The sequence below is a fragment of the Anneissia japonica genome, unplaced genomic scaffold (assembly GCF_011630105.1).
Source record: "Anneissia japonica isolate Jap-2015-1 unplaced genomic scaffold, ASM1163010v1 scaffold3040_len1308831_cov196, whole genome shotgun sequence".
Lineage (NCBI taxonomy): Eukaryota > Metazoa > Echinodermata > Crinoidea > Comatulida > Comatulidae > Anneissia > Anneissia japonica.
Window position 1 is genome coordinate 870,877 of NW_022718257.1, and position 23,155 is coordinate 894,031.

Below are 23,155 nucleotides of genomic sequence, written 5' to 3' on the forward strand. Positions count from 1 at the left end.
GTTATTTATTGAAATTCTACTGGAACATTTTTATTTATGTTATTTGTAACTTATATACTCCAATTGTAGACCAATTGTGACTCAAGTTTTAAGCAGAAAAGTGACGTTAATAATCATTTAAATAAAGATCAATATCTGAATACCGTTTTTTTTACGAAAGTAGCAAGATGAAATGCCAAGTGGCCATCTCTTTGGATAATATAAAATTAACTAGGCTTGGGTTTAGAAATACGAGTTCAGCATTAAATATAAGCCTGAAATAATTAAGTTTTTACGCTAAAAGAGCTAGTTGATTCTTTCTCGGAAATTTCACTTAAGCCGGAGGACTCAGATACTTCACTTGATTCTTTTTCACTAGATAAGTCGGAAATTTCACTTACGCTGGAGGACTCAGATACTTTACTTGATTCTTTCTCGCTGGACAGGTCGGAAATTTCACTTACGCTGGAGGACTCAGATACTTCACTTGATTCTTTCTCGCTTGACAAGTCGGAAATTTCACTTACGCTGGAGGACTCACTTGATTCTTTCTCGCTTGACAAGTCGGAAATTTCACTTACGCTGGAGGACTCAGATACATTACTTGATTCTTTCTCGCTTGACAAGTCGGAAATTTCACTTACGCTGGAGGACTTAGATACTTCACTTGATTCTTTTTCGCTGGACAGGTCGGAAATTTCACTTACGCTGGAGGACTCAGATACTTCACTTGATTCTTTCTCGCTTGACAAGTCGGAAATTTCACTTACGCTGGAGGACTCACTTGATTCTTTCTCGCTTGACAAGTCGGAAATTTCACTTACGCTGGAGGACTCAGATACATTACTTGATTCTTTCTCGCTTGACAAGTCGGAAATTTCACTTACGCTGGAGGACTCAGATACTTCACTTGATTCTTTTTCGCTGGACAGGTCGGAAATTTCACTTACGCTGGAGGACTCAGATACTTCACTTGATTCTTTGTCGTTTGACAAGTCGGAAATTTCACTTACGCTGGAGGACACAGATACTTCACTTGATTCCTTTTCGCTGGAGAGGTCGGAAATTTCACTTACGCTGGAGGACTCAGGTACTTCACTTGATTCTTTCTCGCTTGACAAGTCGAAAATTTCACTTACGCTGGAGGACTCAGATACTTCACTTGATTCTTTCTCACTAGAAATGTCGGAAATGTCGCTTACGCTGGAGGACTCAGGTACTTCACTTGATTCTTTCAAGAATGAGCTGCTCGTTTTCATATTATCAAACCACATTACATCGGTATTAGATGTAGGCAATAGCTTCCCATTGACGTTGTTTGGACTTGAGAATTCATTATTCCCATTCTCGCGGTCACCGGAAGATACAAAACCTTCATTTTCTGATAAAGATAAGAATGTATTTAAAAAATTAACCTGTGTAAATACGATAGGTATAGATTATCAGTTTGCAAACACAAGAGGAAGACTTTCTTCTTTTTTTCACATATTTGATAAATACATGACCTATAATATTTATTATGGTAACATTATGATGTATCTCAAAGATATAATCGTTGAGATAATTTTTCATTAGAGTACTAAGATGCTAACTAGGTGAGGTGGAGATGCGCGACTCTTATGTAGGCCTATGTACACAACAAAGTGGCCGCCTCGGTCTAATGCGCTTTGATCATCACCGTGCATCTTCTCACAAATCACATTGTTTTCTTCTAACATATAATATAATATAAGCATATATATGTTATGTATAATCAAATTATCTTAAGTAAAATATATTATTATATACTATTAGGCTGTATACTACACATTTTATAATGCTAACATGTTTAGGACATAGATTACACATTATATATATTTATTTATTCGGAATCTTTTAGATACACTTATCATAAAATAGTGCACAAAATCTATAAGAAAAAAAAAATAATAATAGCGTACAGACTTACTGATTGGAACGCATTCGGTGTTTGTAACCAACAAGAACAGAAACCAGAACAAAAATACCTTTCCCATTCTGAAGTAAAAGTCAACACAATATAAGATCTAATGCATCTAATAAAATCAATAATATTAATACAGTACCAACAAGAACAAAGTTGAAAATAAGGACACGATTTCACCAAGTGAAACAAAATCTCCTTTGGAACCCATTCTTTTTTATTTTTTGTATTGTAATTTATATATATATTTTATTTGTATACATAACACCTAGGCCTCTTACAAATAAATCGAATTAAATGATTATAAACAATATTGAAAAACTATATCAAAATACTAAATAAAAAACTAAATGAATAATTAGGAATAAGAATAAATGCTTCTTACCTGTTGACGCTTCTAACATCAAATACAAAATTATTTTCTGAAGGCTTTTCCGGTGATACATAATGCAGAGGTGTGCCCGTGATTCCGGGTCTTGACACTTTTTTTAGAATCAAGTCGACTGCCATCATGGAAGAATGCATACTTTGATTCAGTAGAATCAGTATCGGAAAACGATAATGTATTTTCAAGGACCAATCATACACCAACCCATTCCGCTCTATTGGCCTAATTTTTGAAACCCATCCCGATTACTGTAGTAATTAAATTGTTGATGTGCGGTTTTTTTTCTTTTTCGATAGTAGGGCTTACCTAATTGGTATCATGAGTCTCGTCCTGTTTTATATCTCTTAAATTAAAAGCGAAAACAGTCATTTTTCCATTCTTATATAATTATAATAATAATTGTCAATTTATATAGCGCATAATGTAAGATACCTCTATGTGTTTTACAGCAGGGAGTGGGATAAACTATTAAAAGTTTCACTTAAAATATAATGAATAACAATAATGAATAACAACAATAAATATAAATATACGATTACTATGTTAATAAATAAATAATTTGAAAGTACAGAATTTTATTTACTTTTTTTTTCATCTATCTAATTGTTACCGGTAAATATTTATTTATATGAGTGTTAAAGTGTTCAATGCATTTCTTTTAAATTTATCATCATTTGAACAATTAAATTCGTTCCCAGAAACATCTTCCTATCGCGCTTGATTGGGTTTGTTTATGGGTTTAAGTAAGCTATAATTGGTCAGAATATTTATCATTATAGTTTTTAATCCTGGTCTATTGTTTTTCTGCAAATTTATTCGGTCTTTACGGATTGACGTTTAATAACTGCTACATTTCCTTTAATATCATATCCTTTCTCTTTAATTATTGCTACATGATGTTAGTCGTTACAGCAACGTTCCGCAACATATGGGTCGCGACCTAATATTTGGGTCACTGGACAATTTTGATGGGTCGTATAATCTTTTTAGATGGTGGAAAAATTACTTTAGAACGAACGACGACAAACGAAAACAGAATTACAGTAAACAAACCTGCATAAATTGTGGCATATGGGTCAGTTTACTTTTGTAATGCGTGCGCTATCAACAGTTTATGTTCAATAATATATATCAAAACATTTTGTTCTTCAGGTATGAAAATTCGAAAGTTTAAGTCTTGTTTTTCTTGGCAACAAATTTAAGGCTTTTCGTAGTAGAACGTCGGTAAATCACTGACTTTTTTTCGATCTCCAACTTATTGAAAGGCACTTATGTCGTTATGTTATATAAGAGTATTCAAAGTTATATAAATTTCATTTTTAAGGTATTTAAAATTTATTTTGTGGGTGACATTAAGAATCTTTTCTGCATGAAGCAGTGGCTTTTAATTGGCTGACATACGAATTAAGTTGGCATGGTTCTCCGCAGGTATAAAAGACGGACGTAATTTATTGACTAAATTACTCAAACTCGAATTAATAATACCATTCAATCCTTTTAGCATAAAATTTATGCGATAAATTTGGCCTTATGGGAGGCGCCAGCGGGAGGCCGGGGGCCAGGGCCCCCCGTCGGGAGTATGGGAGGGGGTGTCCCCTCCTCCCAAAACGAAATTTAAAAAACAAAATTGGGACTTTTAGATGGCCGGAAATGGCTGGAATGGGAAAATTAAGCCGATTTTTTTTTTTTTTGGTCCGACTGCCCGACGAACTTTGGTCGATAGGGGTTAAGCCCCTCCCCCGCTGGCGCCACCACTAACTACGGGGGATATATGTATCTTTCTTCTAGGCTATTCCATCTTAACAGTCTGGTGTACTGCCACATAAATATACAGTAAACATAAAAATTAAAATATATACCGTAAAACCTCGATTAGAAACCCATCCATGGGCTTCTAACCAAGATATTATTGACTTCTTTCGAGATAGTACTTGCATTCAGACTGACGTTATCTTTGATTATTATGATAGCGTGTAGGTATGAATATATTATGTTATTGTACTCATGGTTACAATTTAAAAAATATAAAAATAGAATTTCGTATTGCAAAGTTGAAAAATGTCTTATAGTAGCAATTCCAAAATTTACAAGATTCAATTTGAAAAGCCCATTGTTTTGTATTGTATTTTTTTTGTTTTTGTTTTTTGTGTGTAGTCATTATTTGGAGGTACACACCTATTTGATAACAATGGTCTGGGCTGCTTTTGTGCTTTCCTGGCAGATAATGACTATGGTATATTTTCACTACTTGTTAATGTTATGTTGTTTCGATTTTTTTTTATTTGTATTATATTTTGTATATTGCATCTTTTCCCTGAATAAATAATACTGTATTAATAATAATCTCGAAATGAACACCATCCAAGGGTCCTAAAAAAAGAGGCCAGGGCTTTTATTTCTGGATCTGGATCTGGATTTGTACTCCTCAACGCCCCTAAAAGGAGCAAAGCGAGAAGGAGTGGTGGCGCTGTAACTTAGTGTTCTGTATTCCTTAGGTGGTTGGATATAGCAATCTTGAACCTTTCTTTGTCTTCTATTGATGCAATTTCATTCGGGATTTGATTCTAGTCTCGTAGAGTTCTTGGTATGAAGGAAAATCTATAACAGTCCTTTTGGGCATTAACCTCGGAATATGTACAATGTCTTGAGAAGTATGTGACAGGACGCAAGTGCACTTGTAATGGAATGGCAAGGCGATTAAATAAAGCTTGCTGAAAAATGGTCATTCTATTTACGGATCTCCTTAAATGCAAGGAATCCCATTTTAATTCTTTCTTCATAGCAGTGACGCTACTGAATCTACTGTAGTCACTATTTGATGCTTAACGGTATTTTCATTGTTATTGTTTGTTGTGCCGAGGTGCAAAACTGAAGCTAGATTGGTTGTTAACAAGTTGTATCATGGTCGTTATCAATATCACCATCACTGCTCAGTCCGTTTTCATCGCCGTAGCGTTATCATCATCACCACCATCTCAATAAAAAAAAATTTAGTCCAAAAAACGATTGAATTCCTGATTTATTCATGTAACCACATCAAGAAACTCTCCAATTTGCACTAATAACTGGATATATACAAGAATGTCTATTGCAAATTCTCTGTCTTTAGATTCAGTATCAGAAGTTTTATGTAAATTTAATTAAAGTTTCCTAATATTGATCATATTCATTCATTAACTGTATTTATAGTTAGAGAATTTGTTTTCAAGCAAAATAATATATCACACATTTAAAGTTTCATTCCTCATTATGCTAGATAATTGCAAAGAAGTTTGACAAACTTTTGTCAGAAGAAGCAAAACACCATCTAGGAGTAGACAAGTGACAAGAGCATTAGATTTTTGTCTGTCTCAACAAAAACAATTGTGGTAACAACCCTTACACAATGCTCCTAATTTGCTTGAATAAAAATGTAGATCCACTGATAGAAATACTATATAGTTTATTTTGTTAAAACTTTATTAATAGATAGTATCTTATGGGCTATGATTTCTTGACAGATGTGGCTGCTTTGACACACTTGGCCATTGTTTGCGAAGCGCGGCTAATTGGGTCGGTCATGTAGAAATCTTGTAGAACCTTTTGTTTGCTGGTGAGAGGATTGCTTGAGAGCTGTTTTTTAACATTCTGCAAAGATAGGATTTGGTAAAGAACTGTTATGCAGTTCTCATGTAAAAAAGAAAATCAATGGAATGAATACAATACTGAATGTTTCTGGATTTGAATAATATACAGTAGTAGGTGTATGTTTTTACAGGCAATGTGAATAAATTTAAATAGTAAGGTTCTTAAAAATATTGGAATTTATAAATGATATTATACAGAAATATTTGTAGATTGCTACATAAAAGGAGCTTTGTCAAAATTCATCAAATATTTCATTTCATTTATTTCGTCAAACAGAAAACAAAACATACAGAAATACCAATACCAAAAATCAGAGACAGGATAAACAAAAAGCAAACTAAATTGCTGTATAAAGTTCCTCCACTGATTTAAGGACACATAAAATATATAAATAAATCTCTGATCTCTGGAAGTAAAAGCGATTAAAAACGGCAAGGCACAGCGCAGCGCAGAACAGTGCAGCATGCAAGAAAAAATATACTGATACTCTCATGGAGCCACTAGAAAAAAACACTTGGATATTCCCAGAAACTCCATGAGAATAATAATAAATAATACCAGCAAACAGCGACAGCAAAATAAGTATCAGCGACAGCAGTAGCGCAGAAAAAAGAGATTTAAATTTATTAAAAATCAAGAACACAAATGCATTTTATTATTATAAGATTTATAACATAACAGATATTTTGATTGCACAGCAATACAGTGAACATGGAATGAATTCACTCAAATGTGACATCTTGAGTTCTCTACACCACATTCTACCAAAATAGTGCTAGAATTTACAAACTGAGATTCAAAGCTGGGGAATGCAAGGATGATGATGTGAAGCCACTACCTCCTAGGACTTATTATGGGCTCAAATCACAAGCTCCCCAGCAGCAGCTGTCTTTAATTGGAGGGGTCTTTAATTAGAGGGAGACACACAGACAGACAGAAGACAAAAATGAGGTCTTACCATGGAAAGTGCCTGTGCTTGAGCAAAGAAATTGGCTTCCTCGACATCACCATATCTGGTGAGATTAGGCGACACCTGTGTCATTCTTAACCTCAGTTCTTCAAGGTCGTCATATGGCAGCGGTTCACCAGCAACCTTCAAAAAATTATGCAAAATAAAGATGAGCCAAACTCTTTGCAAATCATGTTTTGGAGATAAGGGACAAGAAAGGTTGGAATGTCAATATTTTCAAAATCTATTTCACTGCAATAAACTAAATTATATATATCTATGCATCCTGCTATGCTTTTATTTCCCCCAATTTCAACATTAAACAACATTTTATACGATTTGATGACGGTCTCAGCCTGAATAAAGTCAATGAATAATATCTGTCCACAAAGTGTTCAATGGCACTGTCACACTTGTTTAAAATGCTCTTGAAAAGAGGAAAGCATTTAGATTGCTCTTGAACACATTCACAATTGGTGAGTAAAGACAAACTTGTAAACTTCAAAGGATGATTTCTCAAATACTGTTCTTTAAACAGCTGTATGTTTAAACTCCTGTAACTTCATAATGAAATGTCATATTTAAATGATTCTTTACCATTTTATAACTTTCATTTAACTGCTTAGCCCTGTAGTAATAATATGATCCTGTATTGCTAACTAAAAATCGTTTCGAGGAGTGATTGGCTTGTCCTTGCCACGTATAGACTGCTGGCAAAAGAGGAATGTACAATACCCTAATGACAGATGTGTAGATACCTCTGACAATGCCCTAATGACAGATGTGTACATACCTCTGACAATGCCCTAATGACAGATGTGTAGATACCTCTGACAATGCCCTAATGACAGATGTGTAGATACCTCTGACAATGCCCTAATGACAGATGTGTACATACCTCTGACAATGCCCTAATGACAGATGTGTACATACCTCTGACAATGCCCTAATGATTTTCCAATCTTCTCTTGCATAGCCTGGAGGTGAGACTGCAACCCTTGTCTGCTGAGCCCTTCCTTCTGTGTTCACGTATGTGGAAATCTTTTCTGTGTAGGCAGCTCCAGGTAAGACAACATCAGCCATCGATGCCCCACTGTCACCATGATGACCTAAATTGAATACAACTAAAAGTGTTACCTTTAAAATTTTCCATTAAAAGGTATACATTGATGTTAATGGATGTTAAAGAACGATTACTGAAGAGTTTTGTATTTCATTTGGACGAAAGAAACCAAGAATAGCCAACGAAAGTTCAAAGACATCAATCTTATCTTATGTTATCGTTATTATTATTATTATCATTATTATTAAACAATAATAACAAACTAAAACAGTGGTGTAAAATTTTAGTATCAAAATTACTTACCAATGTAAACAATGAAAGTATCTTTAGGAAGGTCAGCCCGGGAGATTGTCTCTTCATCAGCACCAAGCAGGAAAAGTAACTTAGGTGCACTGTTTCTGATATGATCTACACCAGCTGTATAGCCTAGGTCTAATGCTGCTACTTGGCTGGCAACCTAACAATAAAAATAAGAAATATAATGGAAAAACACATTACTCATCAACATAATAACAATTATAGATCAGTCGTGACGTCATCATTTTCAAAGAAGGCATTTATTCAAGGGAAGCATTCACCCCCCCCCCTTTTTTTTTTGGTAAAAATGGATATATATGTACTCAAATAAATGTAAATGTGGAACTACAACACATTACCGTGATATTGTATAATTATGAAAAGATTTTGATTTACCAACCTGGTTAGAAGAAAATGTAATGCTACTGGAGTAATAGAATGCGTTGTGAATGATGTTGCTTCCATTACTTTTGTTTGCAATCATTTAGAGGGCGTTTATTTGAGGAAAATATAAACGCTTTGGGCATTTATGCAAGGGAGTCATATATTCAAAGCGGAGGGTATATTTTTAAAAATACGGTATATGGCAACAACTTTACCAACACCCCAATACATTTTTTCTTGTTCTGATTTTCAGATGACAGCTGATAACTTAAAAATTCAAATATTCAATTTTTTTTTAAAATTTATGTAACAATAATAATAATAAGGAATTTATATAGCGCAAATTATAAAACAATCTTAAAATCAAATGTGCTTTTGACTGAAAGTTATGATGTTTAATTAAAAAATAATGTTTTGATGTTAGATTTCAAAGTGGATATTTTAGTAATGTTAAAGTGTAATAGCTGCAAATGTGAGAGATCTTTTTCCAATAGTTTTCGGGGAATAGATAGAAGGCATTGGTGAGAGGATTGAAGAGAACGAAAAGGGGTATTTTTGGGATGGAGGTCAAGAAGGTAGGATGGTTGTTCACAGGTGAGAGCCTTGAAAGTCAGGAGAATTTGTTTACTTTTTATGAAATTAGTTTTTTTTTTTTTTTTTTTGCACTTACCCTGTGTAACACATTCAATACTTTCCAGTCATCTTCAACTGCACTATTCTGGCGCACATGCTGAGCAATTGTAGTTGAGTTAGCATGGATGGCAGCCCCATCTTCCCTCTGCAGTGCCCCACTGCCAATTACTATCATTGGGTTCTTAGCCTGGGCTAGCACGTTGTTGTATGGATGGGTTCCTTTAGCTAACTGAGCAAGAATATCTGTTGTGTCTCCAAGATGCTACATGAATTATTAAATAGTAAAATGAAACCAATACATATATTTTTTTAAATTCGTCTGAAAACACCAGTAAATAACAACATTAAGAAATCAAAAAATGTAAAAAAAATCCCCAAAAATACAAGATGTGTGTGGAGGCAAAGGCTGTATGCCATATCTGCACGGGTCTCCCTCATAAGGTGGTGTGTGGCACAAGTCTTCTGGCTTTTAATTTAATGAATGCAAGTTCAAGTCATATTGTGTCCTTCAACAAGACACTATATCTACAGGAGTTGTGTAATTATCTTTTAGGGTGTGAATAATACATATTTTATTCATTTGCTCTCAAAGTTGGAATTGTACTCCTCGGAGAAGAGGAGGTGGTTGCTAATATAGAATTGGTTCTGTATCTCAACAAGCAAAGAAAAAACAAATAAGATAACTGTACTCACTTCATATGTATAAGTGAGATCCACCTTTTCACCAACCATAGCGACGCTCAGATCATTATGCAGCCAACTTTTGCGAACACGTACGTTGAACAGTGGTGCTTCATATCTAGGATTTACGCCAACTAATAGTAATACATCAGCATCTTCAACCTTTGCAATACCAGTGTTCAACAAATAGTTTGAGCGAAAGTCAGTGCTGGAAAAATAGACAATCACATAGTACTAAATTTTATTATTAGCTTTGAATAATGACCTTTCTAACAAATTGCTTTCTTCAAAGTAGACTTCAAAATAGTATGGTATAGGGTGCCCTATAGTTTTAATAATTTGTATTTAAAATTGATCATTGGAGTGTTGAAGAATTATTGTATACAAGAGAACACACAGTATGTGCCATGTGAAGGTGTTTAGCAATATCCAGATATTTTATCACTTGTGTCTTACCCAGCTGCATCCATTGGGAAAACCTCTTCCGTACAGAGTGCCTCGGATCCAAATCTATTTAAAAGATCCTTCAATGCTAGCAAAGCCTGGTATTCAATTAAAAACAAATATATCAATTCAATTCTCAAGAATAAGAAAAGCACTAAAATGTTACAATTATATAACAAAAGTATAATTAGCATTAACTAATATACAAGGTTTGTTTTGTTTGTGTTGAAAATTTCATAATGAGGAAGGGGAACATCATTGACAAGAGACAAGGTGATCAGGAGAAGGGGGTTTTGAATGATATTTTGCTAACCAATCAATTAATCAACAAGAATTTGTGTAGTATCAATATGCACAGCAGAATGCAATGTTCAGTGGCACTATGCTAACAGCTTTTAAACCAAATATGTGGTATACAAATCATCATTTATTAGTATTGTTATTAATAAAAGGCTGGGATAAATGACTCCAAAATGAGACATTTCCATCGAATATGTGGGAAATAATGATTTTTTCTTTCTAACTACTTTGTTCTTACTGTTTTTATTTGAATAAATGCTCCGGGGGTCTATTGTTTAGAAGGGTTTTTGAGAGGGTGTCTATTCGAGGGAGGCGTTTATTCAAGGGAGACATTTATTTTTTTTTGTGTAAAATGGATACAATGGATTAATTTTACTGTAAATGCGGTACTATGATAATTACCGTCAAAAGTGTGTTATTCTGTGATCATACAGCTTATTGATCCCAACCAGGTTAGAAAAAATGTAATTCTACAGGAGTACAACATTAATAGCATGTGTTGGGAATGAAGTTGCTTCCATTTGTGTTTACAGGAGTTGGGATTGGGGGGGGGGGCGTTTATTCGAGGAAAATATAAATGCCAATAAATTCCCCAGGGCATCTATTCAAGAGAGGCGTTTATTTCAAACCAGGCTCTGGAGGGGATGTCTATTCGAGGGATATGTCTATTCAAAGCGGGGTGTTTATTCAAATAAATAAGGTAATTACAGTAATTGAAATGCGAGTATTGATTCAATGTACAAACCTCGGCATCAACAAGTCCCCCGGCAATGGCAGATATCTCACTTCCACTTGTACTGATAAGCTGAAAAAAAACAAAAATTCTCACATAAAGTTGTCATCAATTAAATTTTCTTTTTTTCTATTTTACAAATTTTTTAATAACAACTTTGTATTTCATAAACATCATAGTGTTAATATTTCAGAATTATGCAGTTCTCTGTATTTGTAATTGCAGAGTCTTCAAATTTCTGTTCCATTGAAACAAAATTATCAACTGACCAATTAGAGCATCAAAGGAGTGGAGAATAGCGGAACAGTTTGATGGCATTATGACATACCTGCGAAGCAACTGCTGGCAAAGCATCTTCCCACGTACTTGCTACCAAATTTCCCTCCGCATCCTTCACCATAGGAACTGTCAACCGTTGTCTCTTTAGCCCATCATATGAAAAGCGTGTTTTGTCAGAAATCCATTCTTCGTTGATATCCTGAAGATAAAGGAAAAAATATACCAAATATACCTCACTTTGTTAACTCTTGTGGAATGTCTCTCTTACTTGCCAATGATACTCAAACACAGAATCTTTTTTATCAAATTCTATTATTCCACCATTCACTATTTTTGCAAGTCTATCCTCTAAATAACTATTACATATATTAGATGCCATATTAATAACTAATAAATGATCTTCTGTTTTTTTGGTTTTTTTTTGGTTTGTAATAATAATAATACACACAATTGAAATGTACTTTTTGAATAAACCACAAATGAGTGAATGAATAAAAATGAATTACTGCCTTGATAATTTTATGTTACTTTGTTATATAAATGAATACATTTTTGTTTACCTCATGTAATCTAGGCAGAATTCTCATGACCTCTCCAGCTCTGGTGCTAACAGTAATGTTGCAGCCAACAGCATCCAAAACATCGATGGATTCCACCTTACGAGTTTCCCAGGGTCTGGCAGTGAAGGCGTATGGTTTGGACGTCAATGCCCCCACTGGACAAAGGTCTAATAAATAACAATTAGGAAGTTTAAAAAGTAGATTTTTTATGATACACTTTATGACACTGCAACTAAATTTAAATTATATTATTATCATCACCACGACCACTACTATCAGAAACATCATCTTCAATCATTTCTATCATTAAAACCTCTATGATCATGAGAATCAAAAGGTGCTGAACAGGGCTTATCCCTGGTCAGCAACAAGGGTGTAGCCCTCTACTCCAGTTCAGGGGCTTGATTGGCTGGGAAATTTCATCCTTATCATTATTGCATTTCCACACATCTGTGCACTTGTATTTACAGCACATTCAGATTTTTTGAATTGTGCACTTTACAAATTTTAAACCATTACTACTGCTACTACCATTTGCACTACAATAATCACCATCATCAACATCACAATCAATGAAAGGACCATTTTTCTTTTAACAAGATAGTCTTATGTGATATGAATTCTTGAATTAGAAAAGTTACATACATCATAACAGTACAGTATGTGTTATTATTACTGCCATGCATTTTTGTACAGAAGTATTGTTGTCTATCGAAGGAAAATTAAATATTCCACATAAAGAAAACAAATCTTCATCTTCATCACCTGAATTATGATGATCATCATTAGACCAATTGTTTGGAAGAAGCATGTTGATACTTACCTATAACATTACCAGAAAGCTCTGACTCAAACATTTTCTCAACATATGTACCGATTTGCATATTGCCACCACGACCTGTGGTGCCCAGGTCATCTACTCCAGCAACCTCACTCCCAAACCTGTCAACAGCAAATTTAATTTGATATTGTTTTTTCAATTTAGAGAAGGTATAAATTATTGATGCCTATTGTAGGAGAAAAAAGTGTGTGGATCCTCTGTGAAGCTTCCAACTTCCAATCAAGAGGTTAAAGCCGAGTACCCACTCAACTCCGCTCTCTAGACGTCGTGTGCGTTGTAACATTGCGTTCTCCATAGAATTGCGTCAGCCGATGACCAGAGTGTAGAGCGAGTGCCTGGCATAACACTCTGCCCGCCAAACATGGAGATCTCCGTGTTTGGTAACGCAACGCTTGAACGCCAAACTCGGAATCTCCATGTTTCAGGTTTTTTACCGAATCTGATAGATGGGGTAATTACCGACATGTACTAACAATTTGAACACTATGTTCGGTCTGAACTGTAAGTATTTCACTATTTGTTTGTTTACATTTGCATAGAGCAGTATTGATTTACTTTCACAAAATCGCGATTATCTCAGCTTCGTTGTGCGAATTGCGTAAACCTCCAAAAGTGAGGCATTTTCATTTTACTGTTACGGGTCACAGATTATGATTAGAATAAAGTGTTTGGTACCATTGTAAAGCTAAAATGTTTGTAGTTCTTTTAGTATTCACTACATGTGAATATGATCACTTCGGAAAAGTGTTACAATTTGCTACAAAGTCTGGCAGTGGCTGATATTATTTTTTCAAACCCCTGGCGGTCAGAGTGTTAAGAGGCCCCAAATCCATGCAGAGTGGAGAAAGTTGCATATAGTGCATAATTAGTCTACAGATCGAATATAGAATTGAAGGTTATTGAGGATGTAAAATGCATTTGGCACTATATAAGAGAATTAATAATGAAAATGGTGACACACATCTATATTTCCAACAATTATTGTAGTAGTGTTATATAAATATCCTTGACAATATTCTTGCTTAACTTACCTTACACATCTTGTGCAATGTATACATCTGGTCATAATGGTTTTGACTAACGGACCAATGTTTTTGTCTTCAACTGCCCGCTTGCCTGTGAAATTGATGTCTTCAAATCGACTCCTATCACTTCCAAATGCCATTGACTGGTCCTGGAATACATACGAAAATGTTATTCATATCTATTAATATGGCATTTATTTGTCCTTAATGTACTCTACTTATAATATACCTATGTAGTACATTATTAAGTACATTAGTAATAGTAAATATGCTTTTTACTTATTAATTTTATTCTTTTTGTATTTACAGTATTGTACAATGTACTTACTTGTACTTTTATACTTATTATGTAGTTACTGGAAAACTCAGTATTTCACTAAGGAGTATTCCATGTGCAATAAACTGGTTTTAAATGTTGTCTATACTTACTTGTAGATCACACTCACCACCCTGATCACAAATTGGACAATCTAAAGGATGATTGACCAATAGGAATTCCATTACACCTTCCCTGAAAACAGAGATCACATTTAGTATAATTGCTCACACAAATGTTAACAATTTTTTAAAAAATTAGTAAGATGTAAACAAATTTAAATTTATATTAAAAACTGTCTCTGACAATTTTTCTGTCATAAGTACATTTCATATTAAAACCATATATGAACATGATGTCATATCACACACATTATAGGCAACTTGCAAGTAGGTGTTTATAGGAGTGATGTTTTGCCCTACCTAACATGTTATCATACCGAACACTCAGTACATCCCCAAATACTACCGAAAAAAGTGACTCTGGTGGGAATCAAACCCATGACCTCCAGGTATCTAGCCTGATGTCTTAACCAATAGACCACTGAGTTTGCGCTTGGTGACTAGTGATGAATCCAATCCTGTAGTAGCAGCAGGTTCTGCAAGTGCTATTACGATGTGTATTTGCGTCAGGAAAATAACACAGGAGTGATGTTTTGCCCTACCTGACGTGTTATACTGAATACTGATTACGTCCCAAATACTAACGAAAAAAAAATTTGCACATGATTCGGGTGGAAATCGAACCCACGACCTCCAGGTATCTAGCCTGATATCTTAACTACTAGACCACCAAGCCTGCGCTTGGTGACTAGTGATGAATCTGATCCCCTAGTTAGTAGCTGCGGGTACTGCAAGTGCTATTACGATGTGTGTTTTTTTTGTAGGTATTTGTCATATAAAACTTGAGACAAGTGCAAAGAGAGCTTAACTGTCGTATAGACTAAATTATGTTATACACTACTTTGCATTATAACCAATCGCATGAAGGAAAATCCGATTTTCATCAGCCATAGAAGGATGAAGATGAAGCAAATTTGAAATTGCAACTGCCATGGAGAGGGCCACTTTAAAAACTAGAATATGATAAAAACATGTGGTAAAGCTCTGTCCACGCTCTAATTTTCAATCTGTATGCCCATATATAGTAATGATGTGCCTATATATGGTCACAATGTGATGTCATCATGACCATATTTAGGCATGTCACATGCTGTTGTCAAATAAAGTCTGATAGTCTGGACAGGTCTTTACAGACCTGGTTAACTTTCATACATATTTAGTGGCTGATTGTTTTTCATGCTTTATTGCTGGTAGTGGCAATGGTTTGTGTGTAGAGTTTGCTCAGTTGTGGGATCTATAACATAGAAGAGTAGAAATTTGGTATAATACAAGTAACTATTACGTAATGTCTTTTACCTTGCCTTCTTTGTCAACTCTGAATTTGTTTTGATGCTCCAGCCCTTCATTACAGGCATTGCACAAGCAGCAACAGGCTAAAACATAAAAAAACATACAGTAATTATTGTTGAGTTTTTTAGGGGTCTTATAGGTCTAAGGTCCACTCTGTCATACCTACTCCAAAAATAGTTATAAAAATTAGTTGGTTAATAAAATATGACAAAATAATTAGTTTCTTTATAATGGACATGTTACACCAGGTTGACTATTTAGGCTTTCAAAAATGTAAATAACATGTTGGTGGCCTCATCTACTCTTTGACTACAAAAGGGAAACAAAATTGATAACAATGTAAAGTATGCAGTATCCCACCATTGCAACAAGTCATTGAAAGGAAATGAAAACTATAAAAATTTTTGCAAATTTTTTAAAGTATACAAATGATACATCTACAGTGTTTTCAAATTTCATTTTAACTGATCAAAAATATAAGCCTCTTTACTTACCTTTGCGGATTTCTCAACCTCAACTAAGCACATTCTACAATTCCCGGCAACAGAGAGTCTGTCATGGTAGCAGAAACGCGGGATTTCAACACCAACCATTGCACATGCCTTCAGGGGAGAAAAGGGTGACATTATAAATGGAAAAGAAATTAATGATAATCAGCATTAAATTAATGTTTTTAAGCTTAAACAAACATTCATATTCTGTATAAAATTAAACAATAATTCTTAATCTCCTGGTACATAATACTTGAAAGCTTACCTGCAAAACAGTTGTGCCTGGATCAACCAGCACAGATTTTCCATCAACAAACACTTCAACTTTTTCTGGAGGTGCAGTGGACTGATACCGTATACTAGTGACTGGGGCAAGCAACTGCCTTGTTAACACTGCAGCGCGACTAACTGGTGCCCTCAACATCGTTGTCTATTTGTCTATCTCTATGAATTAAAGAAAGTTTGAATGTAAAAACTTAGCATTGACTCATTCCATAAACAATTTTTCACAAAAGAATGCATTTGAAAAATAGCTCTTTCTAACATTCCAACACTTAAGGCCTTAATTAGAAAAACGTGAGTGTTTGTGATTGTTTGGCTGTGGTTATTGTTGCGACATTTTACACAAGTCTGAGGCGCCCATACTGGATAGTATTTTAAACGTGCGGACGATACCTCAGAAACCAGCTCAAATTTGTGTGGAAAATAACTAGGAAAATAGGTGCGCAGAATCATAACCAGTGTATACAACATTGGTTATATATTAAGTTAAATTAAATTTATTATTTTAGGCAAAATCTGCACAAAAAAATCAGCCCTTACTTTCCCGAAATGAGCTGATGGATTTCTAAGCCAAATTTTTGTGCAAAAGATATATTGCCTGCGCTGTCTGGTGAGGTGCTGATTGGTGAAAGCTGGCCTAATATACAGTAATAACACTAACCTTAAACAGTCTCACCATTACTACGCCATGTTCGATGAATACCATCTCCTTGATATTTAGTATTGCTTGTAAACTTTATTATTTATTAGACAATTTCTCATGCACATAATAGGACTTGGATGAAGATTTCTTCCTTAAAAAAGTGGTCTGACCAGGCTATAATTACAGCTTCATTTGCACTTTACAATCTAGGAAGGTCATACTAGGATTTAATACTACTACTAGGCCTAGTCCCAGACTGTAAAGTAAGGCCTGCGTGGGGAATATATCCTCCGCACAAAAATTTGGTCTAGGCCTAGTACTAGGCCTAGTTACTACTACTAGACTAGGGCCTAGTACTATTACTGTTTATGCATTTCAGACCTATTTGTTTGACCTATTAGGCCTAATCTTAATTATAAACAATGTATTATTGTGCAGTTATTACCATTCTGTGCACTTACTTTCGTTTTCCCACCGATTTGCTCCACAAATAAAAGAAAAATTGAGCTGACTTTTTAGTTTAATATTCACGCAATTAAAATAAAAACTTACAGTATGGTACTTAGTTACTAGGCCTACTACTTACTAGTCTAGCCTTAGTTTTTAGCCCTGCCTGGCGCTGCGCTTAGCTAGTGCAGGGCGTAGTTGGACCCGGCCTAGGCTAGCCTAACTACCCAGGGCCAAGCTAGCCTAGCTAGGCCTAGTAGTAGTAGGCCTAGTAGTAGTAGGCTAGTAGTGTATAGATAGGCCCTAACTAGGCCTAGGCTTAGCTATATATATATATCGTATAGTGGTCACCCTAATGTTTGAATTGTCAAATTGAGTTATAAAATATAATGACAATATTAATATATGGTAATTCTTGTATCACTTACTACTTTATTTTAGAAAAAAACACCGGAATCTTGCAGCGCATTCACTGGCGCTGGCAAGTTAGTTGGTGACCTGTGACATCCTAGCTGTCGATTCATTGACGATAGAGGGGGTACGTCACAAACAACTTCAGCTAGCTAGCTAGGAACTTTTTTTACCAATAATTACGAAAGCCATTAGTGCCACTAATGTTCAGTTTAATTACGAATTACTAATCCATTATTAAGGATTACTAATTCGTTATTACGATTAACTAATTCGTTATTACGAATTACTACGGAAATTCGTTATTACGGATTATTAATTTGTTATTATACGGATCAGTTTGTTACTCCGGATTATCGATTCGTCAGTACAGATTATCAATTCTAATTCGTTATTAAAGCTATTAATTAGTTATTACGGTAAAACAATTGTTTCAACTATACAATTCGAAATTCAAGACCTGTCTCACGCTTAAGGACCAAAATCTCACGCATAAATGTAATATTGTCTATAATAAACATGTATGAATTTGTAGCTCTCTCGCTAAATATTCATCATCTACTTTATATGCTTTTATTTTATTTTATTATTATTTTTATGCTTTTTATTACACATTCGAACACAAATAAACGGCGCACTACACCAGGGTAAAGTTGGGTTGGCTTTCTATTTTAAGTAACACTCATAACCAATCAAATCCGGGAGCTACCATATCGAGAGCGGCAGAATACGCTGTACATTATTTTTACGTCATTCTGACAGAGTAATCTGACAGAGTAAATCTGACAGATACAAATTTCTCAGAGTGAGCCAGCACATTTTTTTTATCCCTCTTCAGAAATGTTAACAAAGACCAAATCGACCACATGGATCTATAACAAAGAGCACAGTTGATTTCTCTTTCATTATCACAGTATTATAAAATGATTTTACATATTTTTTTTATGGTATGTCATGTGTTCTTTGGTTGAAAATTTATAAGCGTCGGTAAAAATGGATTGTTAACAGATTTCAGTTGTATGCAACTATGTGGCAAAGCCGGACCACACCCTGTCTCTTATACACATCTAGATGTGTATAAGAGACAGAAATTAATGATAACAATTTGATAACACGCGGAGTAGAAAAATGTCGACTGTGATAGTAAATACGTACGTATTGTGATACTAATACTTTCGTGATATTAATAAGTACGCATGTATTACAGTAATACGTACGCCGTGATACTGTAGTAAGTTTTGGCTCAGTGTTTTTTGTGTTTTTTTTTTTTTGTAATTTAATTTATTGTACTTGTATAATATGTTTGTTCATTAATCGCTACATCATGCAGTAATGCCAATATTGTACCGTATATACTGCTACACAAATTGCAGGATATGCGATTTAAAAAAAAAAAAATTAATTGAATAGGCCTATATATTGACAATAGTAAGTTTACCAGACCCATCATTTGCTCTATAACGTGGGTAATTAAATATTGTTAATTATTTAAATGACTTTTTAATTGAACTCTTAAATCCCCCTGCTATTTGACCACCAGCGGGGGTTCGTTTTGAGGGTTACATGCAGCTAACACTCAAAGTTTCCGCCTATGAAAAGCTCCTTCAGACTTCGTTTTATCAGATGCCAATAGGCTATAATTTTTGACTCCATAAATGATCAGCCAATAATGCATGCATGTAACGGGGTGGGGGATGGGGCGCACAGGGACACATACCAAAACATATCTAAATCCTTTGAAAGACAGTTGTTTCGAAGATTTTTGTTTACATGGAAGCCGAGTTCTTTATTTTCCCCTTTTCCCCCATTTGTAATAAAATTACCAAATAATACGATGTGAATGGTAGTGGGGAGAAGTATTTTTAGAATGTTTAGGTGAATATATTAGGGCCAGGTGACGAGCAGCTGTTTAATTGAATGACGACACATTTCAAGCTTCATAGTACAGTATTTTCTTTAGCTAGTCTGTGTGTGTGTGTGCCTTCCTCTATATCCCCAGGTATAGCTTCAGTTGCTATCAAGAACTTGTTCTGTTGTTCTTTAAATTTAGCATGGTTAAACGTGCTAAAAATGCTCTACGGTCACTGGGTTTATTAGTAGGCCTATCCCTCAAGGACAACAATCTAACTAACTTTGAGACAAGAAAAGTGAATTCATTCCAATGTAGGGTATCCTTTTCAATTGTTGTGATTTTGTTTAGAGGAAAACGGCTATGGCTGTCTCGAAAATACGGTGGAGAATGAAGTTGTCATTGTCAATGTCTATAAATCTGGTTTATAGAGTTTAAGCTTCCTAAAATATCTCTTTCTGACCATGATAATCTGATTAAATGCAGCGATCATAATTCATAGGCCCTAATCAGTAGGCCTATTTGTATAATTATAGATTTTTATATTCAGTAAATCGCTCATCTTGTAGTTCAGTTCACACAGTGCTCGTTTGGTAAGGGTACTATCTGGGTAAATGAAATAATGTATCTGAAAACTAATTTGATGAAAAAATAGATTGGCCTACATTCTGGAAGAGAACTTGTTCATATTGGTTGGAAACAACTCCCTGGTTGAATCTAAATATTTCTGGGTCATTTGGCATTCGAGTATAATTTCCTTTAGCTTGCATTTATGCACAGCTAGGTTAAAATTGTTTGTCTTATAATAATTTGTTTGTTTTCAAGGTCTTCCTGTGATGGATCCGCTACTTTGGTGAGTTAATATTCTGTAAAACCTAAGAACCCATTTTTCTAAAGTCAAAAAATGAACACATGACCAAAGTTATTAAACTTTATTAAAATATCACTATACTATTTTAACAATATTACTTGCTTTCAGCAATCAAAACTAAGACAAATAAATCTATATATTTTGAGTTTATATTTCAATATCTTTATCATTAACAAACATTTCTCTATTAAACACAAAGGCACCACATCATTTATTATTCATTGCACTCACTTACCATAATTAGTTTTGTACCAACCAGAAAATTATATTTAAAATGACATATTAAATCTACAGATATCTAGAGAATACTATGGAGGGGGAATTTGTCTTCCCAAACTCTAGACAAAATGCACCCCAGGCACACACCACTAAAAAATAAAATTACAATTTGGGGGGGGGGGCCATGAAGGTGAAGTCGGGGGGCCCCTCGATGATCAGTTGAGGGCCGCAAATTCGCAAAATATGGTGATGGTGAAACTTCACACAAATAGCTCACACCCCTCGACCCTCGACCATACAATTATATTGGTAAGGGAATACCCTAACACTCCTTAAAAAAAAAAAACCCCAAGCCACAGCTGTACTTCACATTTATAGTCATAATGTGCCTATATATGGTCATGATGTGATGTCATCATGACCATATTTAGGCATGTCACATGTTTTTGTCAAATGATAATTGATAGTCTGGATAGGACATATGAAAGGACAACTTAGCTACAGTTAAAATTTGTTAATATTTAAAGATTGCAGTTTGCAGTACACATTTGAAGCTATATTGTTTATCATTTCACAAATTTAGATTAGTGCAAATCACTATGTTTACATTAGCATATTGAGAGGTACTTCATCTAGGGTGATGTCCCATGGCAAAGTGACAGACACACAGCCATCCAGAGATGTGACATCATGCCACCAGAAGGGAGGTGTGTAAAGAATCTCACCAGGGTGCAATACACATGTGTACCTTTGCGCATGCCACAAACGCGGGAATCGCTCTAAGCATGTATCAAGGTCGCGCAGATTGACTTTACTGGTGTGTGATCGTGATGTGTGGCTTGGGTAGGGGTACAGAAAAGAAGTGTCAGTGTGAGAGAATAGTATCAACTCTTTGCAACCTATGAATTGTACAAGAAGGCCATGATTGCGATCAAAGTGAAGTGGTGTTACATTACCCATTGTTCCGACCCAGAGTTGCATAGTCTCTGGTTTAAAAACTTTTCTGAACATTTCCTGAAATGGCATTGGAAGGTCCACTGGAACATTCCCATTGTTATTTCCCCAGCCTGGATAGAGGCTGGTTTGCATCTCTTCATGAAGAACTTCTGGTTCCACACACTCCTCTTCACCAAATTCTAAGAATTCTTCCCATGGATGAACATCTTGGACAGTAGAACTAAATGTTGATGACATTTTGGAAGGATTTTCCTGTTGGCTTTTTGAAGAGATGACATTGTTACTCTTTGCATGATGAATAGCTGTTAGCAGTCTCTTAACCTGTTTCTGTATAATCAGGTCTTCATAAAGTTTAGAAGGCATGGAGTGTGTACGCAGATAATATTTAACTGGTTCATCGTCTGTACACTGCTTTGGATGAAATACGGAATCCATGAAATTTTTAAAAGTTATTTCTACTTTTTCTGATATCTCATAATGGTCTATAAAATGTTTGTTGTCATTTGATTTCAGCACTGTTACTTCATCACCAAACTCTTCATAAAGGACTCCCTCTATATATTCCCTAGTCCAGGTTTCCATTGGCAGCCAGTCTTGCATGATGCCAGTGAGAATCACTGGTGTTTTGTTCTTATAATGTGTACTGAACAATGACCCAGTGATGTTATCCACCCTCTTGATCTCAATAGGCTTAGTTTCAAACTTTAAAGAAGTCATCCTGCAAAGAAATTTTAGAACAGTAATAAAAATATATTTATATCTTCAAACAGCTGAAAGAAAGTAGAAGCTGAGGGCAGAAGCTCTCTGAACTAGGTTTTGTACAAGTATGTTAACGCTATAAACATGAAACAAAAAATGGCAAATGAGAATGCAAAATGAGGGGTCCCCAGTCTCTCAGAAATCAGGATGACGTCCCGCACTCAGCAAGCAAGCAAGAATCTCCCTGAATTAACCCATACAGTATCCCACAAATTCATAAAATTTGCATGTTTCTGTTTTCACTGCTTTATTATCAATTGTCTCACAGAAGTAATTGCCAATGTGTATCACAATGTGCAGCAAAATAAAATTAAACATAACAAAAGCTTTGCTTATTAACCAGATCAGTGGCGGATTCAAGTGGGAAGACCAC

General features: G+C 34.9%; 3 protein-coding genes across 5 annotated transcripts in view; all 3 read right to left on the minus strand.

The window, feature by feature from the left end:
* Window positions 1–11: 11 nt before the first annotated feature.
* On the minus strand, window positions 12–2,431 carry LOC117110477 (secreted protein CSS1-like). Its single transcript, XM_033253194.1, has 3 exons — window positions 2,307–2,431; window positions 1,928–1,995; window positions 12–1,360 (listed from the first exon to the last, which is right to left on the minus strand). Exons 1-3 carry the CDS (start codon window positions 2,429–2,431, stop codon window positions 264–266), a joined length of 1,290 nt encoding a protein of 429 aa, XP_033109085.1. The 3' UTR covers window positions 12–263.
* Window positions 2,432–5,310: 2,879 nt separating this feature from the next.
* Window positions 5,311–18,247, minus strand: LOC117110494 (NADH-ubiquinone oxidoreductase 75 kDa subunit, mitochondrial-like). Its single transcript, XM_033253219.1, has 17 exons — window positions 18,145–18,247; window positions 16,610–16,788; window positions 16,348–16,455; window positions 15,860–15,936; window positions 14,555–14,636; window positions 14,132–14,274; window positions 13,083–13,201; window positions 12,260–12,426; window positions 11,749–11,898; window positions 11,433–11,492; window positions 10,400–10,485; window positions 9,956–10,151; window positions 9,300–9,524; window positions 8,252–8,405; window positions 7,819–7,994; window positions 6,895–7,029; window positions 5,311–5,936 (listed from the first exon to the last, which is right to left on the minus strand). The coding sequence occupies exons 2-17, from the start codon at window positions 16,766–16,768 to the stop codon at window positions 5,793–5,795; spliced, it is 2,181 nt and encodes a 726-aa protein (XP_033109110.1). The 5' UTR covers window positions 16,769–16,788; window positions 18,145–18,247; the 3' UTR covers window positions 5,311–5,792.
* A 2,646-nt stretch (window positions 18,248–20,893) lies between these two features.
* LOC117110513 overlaps window positions 20,894–23,155 on the minus strand; it is a 3,225-nt gene continuing 963 nt past the window's right edge. For all 3 annotated transcript variants that reach the window (XM_033253265.1, XM_033253264.1, XM_033253263.1), the window contains exon 2: window positions 20,894–22,741. In XM_033253265.1, coding sequence (XP_033109156.1) covers window positions 21,670–22,740 — 1,071 coding nt within the window. In that variant the 5' untranslated portion in view covers window position 22,741 and the 3' untranslated portion in view covers window positions 20,894–21,669. The remainder of the gene's footprint in view (window positions 22,742–23,155) is intronic.

Excerpts from the sequence above, each read along its gene's own strand:
- LOC117110494 (XM_033253219.1), bottom strand. The coding sequence starts at position 16,768 with ATGTTGAGGGCACCAGTTAGTCGCGCTGCAGTGTTAACAAGGCAGTTG. Across the intron at positions 10,486-11,432 it reads GGGGACTTGTTGATGCCGAG|GCTTTGCTAGCATTGAAGGA; the intron begins GTTTGTACATTG and ends ATTGAATACCAG. Across the intron at positions 10,152-10,399 it reads TTCCCAATGGATGCAGCTGG|CACTGACTTTCGCTCAAACT; the intron begins GTAAGACACAAG and ends CTATTTTTCCAG.
- LOC117110477 (XM_033253194.1), bottom strand. The coding sequence starts at position 2,431 with ATGGCAGTCGACTTGATTCTAAAAAAAGTGTCAAGACCCGGAATCACG. Across the intron at positions 1,996-2,306 it reads GATGTTAGAAGCGTCAACAG|AATGGGAAAGGTATTTTTGT; the intron begins GTAAGAAGCATT and ends CTTTTACTTCAG. Across the intron at positions 1,361-1,927 it reads CACCGAATGCGTTCCAATCA|AAAATGAAGGTTTTGTATCT; the intron begins GTAAGTCTGTAC and ends TATCTTTATCAG.